The sequence below is a fragment of the Colobus angolensis genome, unplaced genomic scaffold (assembly GCF_000951035.1).
Source record: "Colobus angolensis palliatus isolate OR3802 unplaced genomic scaffold, Cang.pa_1.0 Scaffold30, whole genome shotgun sequence".
Classification (NCBI taxonomy): domain Eukaryota; kingdom Metazoa; phylum Chordata; class Mammalia; order Primates; family Cercopithecidae; genus Colobus; species Colobus angolensis.
Window position 1 is genome coordinate 8,244,750 of NW_012116266.1, and position 11,256 is coordinate 8,256,005.

General features: G+C 40.5%; 1 protein-coding gene across 1 annotated transcript in view; it reads left to right on the top strand.

The window, feature by feature from the left end:
• Positions 1-11,256, top strand: part of ORC2 (origin recognition complex, subunit 2) — a 61,831-nt gene continuing 50,575 nt past the window's right edge. The window contains exons 1-4 of the mRNA XM_011950012.1: positions 1-220; positions 4,660-4,708; positions 6,011-6,114; positions 6,602-6,745. Of these exons, the coding sequence (XP_011805402.1) occupies positions 6,021-6,114; positions 6,602-6,745 (238 nt within the window). The 5' untranslated portion in view covers positions 1-220; positions 4,660-4,708; positions 6,011-6,020. The remainder of the gene's footprint in view (positions 221-4,659; positions 4,709-6,010; positions 6,115-6,601; positions 6,746-11,256) is intronic.

An 11,256-nucleotide genomic window follows, 5' to 3' on the forward strand; every position in this document is an offset into this window, starting at 1 on the left:
CGCCCCCTGAACAGGGCGGGAGATTCGGTGTGTCGCACGCAGGCTTCCCATCCCCCAGCTGGCCTGCAGGGCTCCTTACCTCCGTCGTCGTCGGGCGCGAATTACTAGAAATTGGCTTCTCCCATTGGGGCCGAAGGTGCTTTCCCTGCGGCGGCGACTCAGCGGGGTGTCGTTCGGCCGGCTTGAGGCGGCCGGACTGGCGCCAGGCGGAAACCTAGCGGTGAGTAGTGGGATGTCGGGGCAGCCTGCCTCCCTTTTCTGCTTAGCTCGCGGCTTGTGAGGTGCGTCCAGGTGCACACAGCCCCGCCTCGGAGCTTGGCCCCCAGCGTCCCACGTCGCGCATGTCAGGGCTTTCCCTCGGCACTCGGGGCATGGTCTCTGCGCCTCGCTGCCCCCCACAAGCTGCCCGGGGGCTCGAGAACCCCTTGCGGGTGGAGCGCAGCCAACTGGCCAGAGATTGGAGGCGCAGGCCAAAGTCCTTTAATACTTGAGGTGAGAGGCTCGCTCTGGGAGGACCTTTCGTTAGTCTGCCCAGCAGTTAAAAACCTTTTATGAAAGGGACGACTAATATTAACATACCTGATTCCCAGCTTACGAAGCCCTCTGGTTGGAAAAGGAGAACTGTGAAGATCTGTAACGAAAGTGGTAAAGTGCCCTGTGAGGTATGAAGAGGAAGAGATCGCGTCCCAGAACCAGTGTAGCTAGAACCTTTGATGTCATCCGAGCCTGGAGGCACCAATGTGTCCTGCTAACTAACTGATCGGTCACCTTGGAGCCACGCTTGGCTGTAAAATGTTGATAAGCCAGGCCCTTTTGGTAGAGCTTTTTAATCAAAAAGATGTTGAGACGTTACTTTTCATTTTACAATTGAAATCCTAATAGAATCGTTACACTTTCCCCCAGTTAAATTGCAATCTGAAGAAAAATAGCACGGCCCTACACTGTTATATAAGGGCACTGCACGTTAAACGGCATCATCACTTATTGAGCAGTTTTTCTGTTAGATGTTGAATGAGTTAGAGATGTACAAGAGATCTGCATGGTGAAGTTGAAGTTTAAAGTAAAAATATCTCAGTGTGTACTGCATTAAGGAGCTAAAAAAGAAAAATGTTAAAGAAAAAAATACCGATAATTGGGAGCATTCAGGGATGCTCTTTTATACATCAGGCACATGATTTCATTTAATCGTCAGGACTTTGGACAAAGTCACACAGTTATAAAGTATGGAGTGGAGATTGGAACTCACGTTTCTCTGATATTAAAATTGGTGCTTAACCACTAATCTATCCAACCTTCTTTTTCAAAGGATTATGTTTTTAAAAATTGCAGCAGATCTTTCATTTGCTTTCAAAGGAGAGTGTGTTGCTAACACTTGGTGCTGCTGAATTGCCTTGAAGTTAACTCCTTGAAAGGGGTTGACCGATAAGCACCAAGGCAGTGCCTTGAAGGGTCATAATGGTCACTAAATATTGCATTTTATTGTGTGATTGTTAGGTTTTTTGTTTGTTTTTCAGGAACTGTTAGAAAGGAAAGAAGGAAACGTTTCTCATGAGGTCTTTGTAGACATTTTCTTTAATTTGGTGATTTTGTACTATTTAGTAAGATGCTCCAAAATTAGAAAAGGAAATGTTTGTATAAATGTACTTGGCTACAAACAAGACTGAGGCTGCCTCTGTCCAGGCAATTCTTATATAGAATACCATAGGGAAGTTGCCTAGGACAATACTAAGTTGCCTAGAATATTTGTTTTTAAATTTTCCTAGAAAATCTCATCCTCCTGTCCCCAAGAACAACTAAACTTTGGCCAATAAGAATTATGTAACAGACCTTTACTTGCTTTTTGCTTTGATTACCAGGAAGCTCAGAGCCAAAAATTCATTGTGTGATTTTATTTTCTGCTTTCCTTTGTATTTTTTCTGATGCAGACTCCCTATTAGCATTTATAATTTATAATTTGTTTTATTGCATTTGCTCCTTGTCATTGCTTCAAATCCTTTGTAGTACACAGCAGCATATAATTAAGTAAAATAATGTAGATTATGCTGACTCTGGCCATGCTCTTTGAAGTATGCTTGATAGAACTAGTAATGTTGGCCGGGCGCGGTGGCTCAAGCCTGTAATCCCAGCACTTTGGGAGGCCAAGACGGGCGGATCACGAGGTCAGGAGATCGAGACCATCCTGGCTAATACGGTGAAACCCCGTCTCTACTGAAAAATACAAAAAACTAGCCAGGCGAGGTGGCGGGCGCCTGTAGTCCCAGCTACTTGGGAGGCTGAGGCAGGAGAATGGTGTAAACCCGCGGGGCGGAGCTCGCAGTGAGCTGAGATCCGGCCACTGCACTCCAGCCTGGGCGGCAGAGCGAGACTCCGTCTCAAAAAAAAAAAAAAAAAAAAAAAAAAACTAGTAATGTTTCACCCAATGAACTGGAAAGTTAGAGAAACTATAGAATTCTTTCGACATTCTATAGTTAGGGGCTATAGAATACCCTAACCCTAACTGACATGTAGAGAAATAACTAGACCTATTATGAATGGTTTTCAGAGGTCAAAACAAGCATTTAGCATTCAGCCCAGTAGTTCACACCTGCAGTCCCAGCACTTGGGGAGGCTGAGGTGGGCAGATCGCTTGAGCTCAGGCCAGCCTGGGCAACATGGTGAAACCCCATCTCGACAAAAAAATACAAAAATTAGCGAGGCTTGGCATTGCACACCTGTAGTCCCACCTACTCAGGAGGCTGAGGTGAGGTGTTGCAGATCACACCACTGCACTCCAGCCTGGGTGACAGAGATGAATGACCCTGTTTCAAAAAACAAACAAAAAAAACCCCACAAAAACAACCCAGAACAACAACAAAAAAACAAGCATTTAGGATAACATTTTTATTTGATGGCAGGAGAGGTATGTGGTGTAATAGAGTGGTCAGGAAGTTAGTAATCTGCCAGGTACAGTGGCTTACACCTGTAATCCCAACACTTTGGGAGGCCAAGGCGGGCCGATCATGAGGTCAAGAGATCGAGACCATCCTGGCCAACATGGTGAAACCCCGTCTCAAGTGCAAAAATTAGCTGGGTGTGGTGGTGCACACCTGTAGTCCCAGCTACTTGGGAGGCTAAGGCAGGAGAATCTCTTGAACCCGGGAGCTGGAGGTTGCAGTGAGCTGAGATTGAGCCTCTGCACTCCAGCCTGGGACACAGCAAGATTCTGTCTTAAAAAAAAAAAAAAGAAGGAAAAAAAGAGAAGAAGTTAGGATCAGTCAGACCTGGATTTCAACCCTAATAGACTTTATAATTGTGTGTATTGGCATTAATAATTTAATGACTTATTAATATTTAATGAGTTAGCCTCAGTCTACTCATTTGTAAATTGGGGACATTATATATATAAAGAGAGAGATGCAAAATACCTATGTGAGAGAATCTGAGGATTTAATGAGCTGGTGTACATAAATGTGCCTAATACAGTGCCTCACAAACAGTGCCCTCAAAAAACCTGTTTCTTTATTTTATACAAATATGTAAATGGATTAAACTTTTTCTCTAATATACCCAGATTCCCCATAATAGGAAGCAGTATCATGACTAGAAAGAAGGCCCAAGAGGACATGTTTTACAAGCAGTGGTCATAAGTTATAGATGAAGTATTTATTATCTTTATTTTTTATTTTTATTTTTAAAAATTTTCCTTCATATCATAGCTAAGTCCACAACTTTTTATTTTTTGTTTAAACAAATTTTTTTGACCTGGTGTGGTGGCTCGCTCCTATAATCCCAGCACTTTGGGAGGTAGAGGTGGGTAGATCGCTTAAGCCCAGAGATTTGAGACAAGCCTAGGCAACATGGTGAAACCTCATTTCTACAACAAACACAGAAGTTAGCCAGGGGTATGGTGGCACAAGCCGGCAGTCCCAGCTATATGGGAGGCTGAGGTGCGCAGATCACCTGAGCCCAGGAGGTCAGAGTTGTGGTGAGCCAAGAGCGTACCACTGCTCTAGGCGGCAGAGCCCAGACCCTGTCTCAAAAAAAAGAAAAAAAAAAAATTAGAGACAGGGTCTCACTCTGTCGCCTAAGCTAGAGTGCAGCAATGTGATCATAGCTCAGTGTAATCTCGAACTCTGGGGCTCAAGGAATCCTCCCACTTCAGCCTCCAAGTAGACTATAGGCACATGCCACCACTCCCAGCTGATTTTTTTTTTTTTTTGATAGAGGCAGGGCCTTGCTATGTTGCCAGGCTTGTCTTCAACTCCTGGCCTCAAGGGATCCCCCTGCCTCAGCCTCCCAAAGCACTGAGATTATAGGCATGAGCCACTGCACCCAGCCCAGTATTTATTATCTTTATACACAAAGTATGAACCTCATAGAGTTGTGCAGATTAAATGAGAATACATACAGAGTACTCAAAACTATGTCTAGCACGTTGTAAGTATTCAAATTTTGTCCTCCTATCTTCCCACTCCATCCAGATGTTCTCAGTATCTAGGGCTTCCTGGCCAAATCGATAATGGTCTTTTTGTCCTTTACTATACCATTATAACTTTAGCTTTGTAAGGTCTACATGTTATCTATTTATCATGCTTGTCAAAACTTGTGAAACTTGTTTTTGCCCCATTGCTTTCATTTTTCTGTTAGCTGACCCTGACTGAGTTCTTTTTCCAATTACAGGTGACTCTATCTGAATTTTGCAGCTGCAGAATGTGTAGTACCTTAAAAGGTAAATGAAAAGTGAAACAAGTCATTTAAGCATGTTGCTTGTCAAAATAAAACTTGGTAACATTGAATTAGTTCTCTTCCTGCAGATAATGAACTCAGAAGAGATAAATGGCTGGTGGTGGTGGCCCCTGCCTGTAATCCCAGCAGTTTGGGAGGGTGAGGTGGGAAGATTGCTTAATTCCAAGAGCTCAAAACCAGCCTGGGCAACATAGTGAGACCCTGTCTCTACAAAAAGAGGAAAACCTGCCAAGCATGGTGGCATGTGCCTGTAATCGCAGCTACTTCAGAGGTTGAGATAGGAGGATTGCATGAGCCCAAGTGGGTGAGACTGAGGCAACACAGTGAGACCCTGTCTCAAAAAAAAAAAAAAAAATGTCCAAAAAAAAAAAAAAAAAAAGGGAGGGAGGAAAGAAAGAGAGACACAGTCAGTATTTTCTCTTGCCAAAAGAAAAGGTGAAAACAAGATTGTAAGAAAGAGAGAAGAGAAAAGAAATCACCAAGACACCAAGAACACTGAATCTTAGTTTACATATTTTGGGTAAACTGATTAGCTGGCAACAGTTAAAATCATCATTAGTTATTTTCAGGCCAGTAGCATAATAAGTTCTGAAAGTACATTTTGTCAGACTAGCCACAGTTGATCAAACTTTTGCTTGCCAAACTCTGGAGGTTTGTTCAGTGAGGAACTGAGTGTTGAGTGTTCGAAAGATTTGTGTTTACTGTTTAGTTACCAAGATACCTAGAAAGCCATATTCATATTTGTAAAGTTGTTTGGTAAGCATTCCATAAAAGTAAAGGGAGGTGCTTGAGGGTTTTTTATACAGGTTTGGGACACAAATGAAGTTTTAACAGACTCCCCACAATTGACTATAGCTTTCTAGTGAACAGATAATATAATCCACCAAACCGTTATTCTTTGTTTGGCTGTCACTTTTCTAAACACTCATATATTAACCACCCCATTTCTGTTAATGTGCTTATCTAGATTGGTTGGAGCATTCATTAAAACTTGAATTGTTTTTCTGAGTATATTTTATTTTTTTCTGAGTATATTTTAGCTACCTTGATAGGATTTAGCTCTTCTCAAATCTCAGACATCTCTTCCCCTCTCCAATTTTTTAGATAAAGAATTGAGTTACCTACAGTCGAATATATAGTAACTTAGTAATGCATAATATATTTTTTATACTTAAAAAGACTTTAAAAATATTAGATAAAGACATGTATTCATTATGTGAATGTTTAATTTGGTGGTTGATATGAATTCTTCATCACTTTTGAGTAACTTACTGTTTTTGTTTAGGTTGGCAACAATGAGTAAACTAGAATTAAAGGAAGACAAGATGCTGGAGGTTCATTTTGTGGGAGATGATGATGTTCTTAATCACATTCTTGATAGAGAAGGAGGTACTAAGTGATTGTACAATTTGAAGAGATGCTTATTATATGTTTAAGGATTATTTCACTTTTAAAACTTTTAACATTTTATTTTGAAAATGTAGCACAAAGGATTGATCTAGTTAGTAAAACTAAATAAAAACTGCTTTAATTTTTAGTTTAATTCTTTCAAACTTTAATTGAAAATGTTCAATAAAGCCTAATCTAAAATGAAATGCTCAGTAGTGGTAGTCACTGATAACTACCCATTGTAATTTAAAATATGTGCTTATTTTGAACCCTAAAAATACACACTTTTGAGATTGTGGGGTTTTTTTTGTTTTTTAACTATTTATATAAACTGTGGAAGAGTGGTCAGTTTTAATCAAAGAGAAAACTTTTTTCCCAGCTTTTAAGTAATGACAATATAAATATTATAATTTCTTTACTTATTTAAATGTAATGTTTAGAAAGAATTTATACCTGTCATGCTCTAATTCTTTGGATGTTCTTATAGGAGCTAAATTAAAGAAGGAGCGAGCTCAGCTTTTGGTCAACCCCAAAAAAATAATGAAGAAGCCAGAATATGATTTGGAGGAAGATGACCAGGAGGTCTTAAAAGATCAGAACTATGTGGAAATTATGGGAAGAGATGTTCAAGGTATTTGAGGGGGTGAAATATGCACTCATGTTTCTGCTAGTAGCAAAATTGCTTTATAAGATACACAGAAGTAGTCTGGTAGGTTAAACAGTGGTGTTCTATATTATCGTGTTTCTCATTTAAAAAGCATTTGCTTCAATTTCTCTACAGTTCTTTTTTTTTTAACAACCAGTCCTGCACATAGTTTTCAGTAAGAAGGAATCTATAGACCAACCATTCTAAAGTTATTTTCTTTTTATTTTATTTTTAAAATTTTGCCAGGATACATGTGCAGAATGTGCAGATTTGTTACATAGGTATACATGTGCCATGGTGGTTTGCTGCACCTTTCAACCCGTCATCTAGGTTTTAAGCCCTACATGCATTAGCTGTCTGTCCTGATGCTCTCCCTCCCTCCACCCATTCACAGGCCGTGGCGTGTGTTGTTCCCCTCCTGTGTCCATGTGTTCTCATTTTTCAATTCCCACTTACGAGTGAGAACATGCAGTGTTTGGTTTTCTGTTCCTGTGTTAGTTTGCTGAGGATGATGGCTTCCAGCTTCATCCATGTCCCTGCAAAGGATATGATCTCATTCCTTTTTATGGCTGCATAGTACTCCTAAAGTGATTTTCAGTATATTTGTTTATTTATTTATTTACTTATTTTAGAGACAGGGTCTCTGTCGGGATGCCATGGCAAAAACAGCTCACTGTAGCCTCCAACTTCTGGGTTCAAGAGATCTCCCAACTTAGCCACCTGAGTAGCTAGTACTATTTTTAAGATATTTATTTATTTATGGCCCAGCTTGGTGGCTCACGCCTGTAATCCCAGCACATTGGGAGACTGTGGCAGGAGGACTGCTTGGGCCCCAGGAGTTTGTAACCATCCTGGGCAACATAGTAAGATCCCGTTTCTACAAAAAAAAAAAAAAAGTTTTTAGTTAGCTGGAAGCTGGGTATGTGGTGGCTCATGCCTGTAATCTCAGCACATTGGGAGGCCAAAGCAGACTGATCGCTTGAGTACAGGGGTTTGAGACTAGCCTGGTGTGGTGGCACACACCTGTGGTCCCAGCTACCAGGGAGGCTGAGGTGGGTGGATCACTTGAGCCTGGGAGGTTGAGGCAGCAGTGAGCCGTGATCATGCCACTGCACTCCAGCGTGGGCAAGTAAGACCCTGTCTCAAAAAAAAAAAAAAATTATCTGAGCATGGTGATGAGTACCTATATATTGCCTCCCAGTTACTTGGGAGGCTAAGGCACAGGATTGCTTGAGCCCAGGAGGTTGAGGCTACAGTGAGCTATGATTGCACCACTATACTCAGCCTGGGTGACAAATCAAGACCCTAGGTCAAAACAAAACAAAAAAATATGTTTCTAACTTATTTAAAATAACTTTCTAAAGCAAGTTACTTTATTTTTACCTTGATCTTTACAGAACTAGGAGGAGCATTTCAAGAAGTAGTGTTCTAACCCAGGGATGCTGGTATTGTGTGTGTGGCTTTAATTTTTATATCAAAGCCAGATTCCTGCAAGATTATTCTTAACATAAAACATTTTTTAGGCTTGAATTATATTTTAGTTAGGTTTTTCCTGGGTACAAGGAACACAGATCCCCACAACCTAGCTTAAAAAAATAATAACAAGGAAAGAAATCTATATTGTTGGGCACTAGGAGAGTTGGAACTGGGACAGTGTAAAAAACTGAGGAACTGTGCTTTCATGAGTCTCTGGGTCTCCCTGTGTCATCTCTGTGTGTCTGTTCTGATTTCTTTATGCCACTTACTTTCTTCACGTACATGGGCTTGATTCTCGCATACTTATAAATGTCCATCAAGTTCCCAGTGTTGAATAATTTGGTTTTTCAGTTCTCCCATTCTAGATTCTCAAGAGTCGATTTAGCTCAATTCATTTTTAAAATCTCGACATAGAAATAGCATATAATTGGAATACCCACAGATGAATCACAGTTGAGTTATCTGTGCCTATTACTTAGTTCATTAACTATGGGGGTAGAATCATATCCTCCCTGCATAGAGTTATACAAAAAATGACCACTGCTCCTCAATAGATTTAGTGGGCTGGGTAGGGTCTCCTATCAACTATCTACAGCTAGACAGTTGACATTTTTTGAGGATATTCTAAATAAAACTTGGTGTTCTTGACTCCCTATTATGCCAGGCCTAAGAAGAGATTGAAAACAGTATTCCAAAAATGAAACTTTTATCATAAGAATCGTTTCTTTAAAAAGTGGTATGTTTGTTGTAGAAATTCAGTGCTTACCAACCTTTCTCACATAACAGCACTCACAGCAAATGATATTTAGAGGCACAATGGAGTAAATAGAGGAGGATGCTGCAGACCAAGGACAAATACCCCAGGGCCCTACCCCTGCTACTGGCCTTGACTGGCATCCTCAAAGGCCTGAGAGAATCAGTACTCAGCACATGTGAAACCCATACCTTTTATTTATTTATTTATTTGTTTATTTATTTATTCATTCATTCATTCTTCACACTGATTGGGGAGCTTTGCCTTATTTTTTTGCATCATGCCCTGTGGTTTTCAACCTTTTTAAAATTATTGTCCCTTGATTAGACTTTTTAGACATTTTCTCCTAATCACTTTTTCCCACCTGTAAAATTTCAGTACTATATATATGCTGTATATCTGTTTATCTACTGTGACCCTTTGAAGGGCCACAGACTATTATATTAATAATGTCAAAGTCTTTTTTCCACACTCCCCCCTGTACCAAGATCCAGTTTTACCCAATTGGGAGAAGTATTGTACCTGTCAAGAATGCCTGCTTTACAGAACATAGAACCGTTAACATTTCAGTGTGTATCTTCTGTCTGTTCATACATGCGTGGGCACACATAAGCTTGCAACATTATGGTTATTTATAAATAGGCTTTTTGCAATTAATAATGTATCATATATACATTACTCTGTCATTAGACATTCTTCCACAATAAGAGTTTTGAAATATATTGCCAAATATCCTCCTAAAGTTTATACAGATTACACTATTTGATCATAGTTACATCTTCCTAAAGACTTGGTTTTGGCCAGGCGCAGTGGCTCACGCCTGTAATCCCAGCACTTTGGGAGCCCAAGGCAGGTGGATCGCCTGAGGATGGGAGTTTAAAACCAGCCTGGCCAACAGGGTGAAACCCCGTCTTTACTAAAAATACAAAAAATTAGCTGGGCGTGGTGGTGGGCACCTGTAATCTCATTTACTCGGGAGGCTGAGGCAGGAGAATCGCTTGAACCCAGGAGGCGGAGGTTGCAATGAGCCAAGATGACACCATTGCACTCCAGCCTGGGCAAAAAGAGTGAAAATCTGTCTCAAAAAAAGAAAAAAAAAGAAATCCCAAATCCCATCTCTACAAAAAAATACAAAAATTAGCTGGGTGTGGTGGTGTGCACCTGTAGTCCTAGCTGCTCAGAAGACTGAAGTGGGAGGATGACTTGAGCCCAGGAGGGTGAGGCTGCAGTGAGCCACAGTCACACCATTGCACTCTAGCATGGGTGACAGCAAGAATTTATCTCATACACACACAAAAAAATTTAGCATCTGAACCATTTTAAGTGTATGGTTCAGTGGCATTAGGTACATTCACACTGTTTGTAACCAGTCTCCCAAATTTTTCTCATTGTACAAAAGTGAAATGTATTCATCTGTAGATGGACAGTTGGGTTGCTTCCACCTTTTGGGTATTGCGAATAATGCTAGCTGTGAACATGGGTGTACAAATACCTCTTTGGGACCCTGCATTCAATTCTTTTGGGTATATACCCGTAAGTGGAAATGCTGGATTGTGTGCTAATTCTATTTTTAATTTTTTAAAGAACCACCATACTTTTTGCACAGTGGCTGCACCATTTTACATATCAACCTACAGTGTACAAGGGTTGCAGTTTCTCCAGATTCTTACCAACACCTATTTCCTTTTTAAAAAAAAAAAAAAAGTAGCCCTTTTAATGGATATGAGGTGATGGTTTTATTTTCTTTTAAATTTAACATATCATGAAATTTCTCAGAGATAAGTCTTCGGACAAAAAGAACTGTAATAGCTAGTGGTATTGCATTCTAATATATAAATAATGTATGGTTTTCTATATGACACTTTTGGATTGTTTCTAACTTTTTATTAGTGTGACTAATGCAGTAGTGATTGATTTTGATGTAAGACTTGAGTCTTTGAATGTAAGTTTGCTGGAGATCACCTGGTTGAACAGTATTGCCTTTTTTTTTTTTTTTTTTTTTTGAGACAGGGTCTCACTCTGTCACTTAGGCTGGAGTCCAGTGGCACAATCAAGGCTCACTACAACCTTAGTCTCCCTGGGCTTAGGTGATCCTCCCACCTAAGCCTCCTGAGTAGCTGCAACTACAGGTGCACACCACCATGCCCGGCTAGTTTTTGTATATTTTGTAGAGGTGAGGTCTCACCATGTTGACCAGGCTGGTCTCAAACTCCTGGGCTCAAGTGATCTCCCAGCCTTGGCCTATCCAGAGTGCTTAGATTGCAGG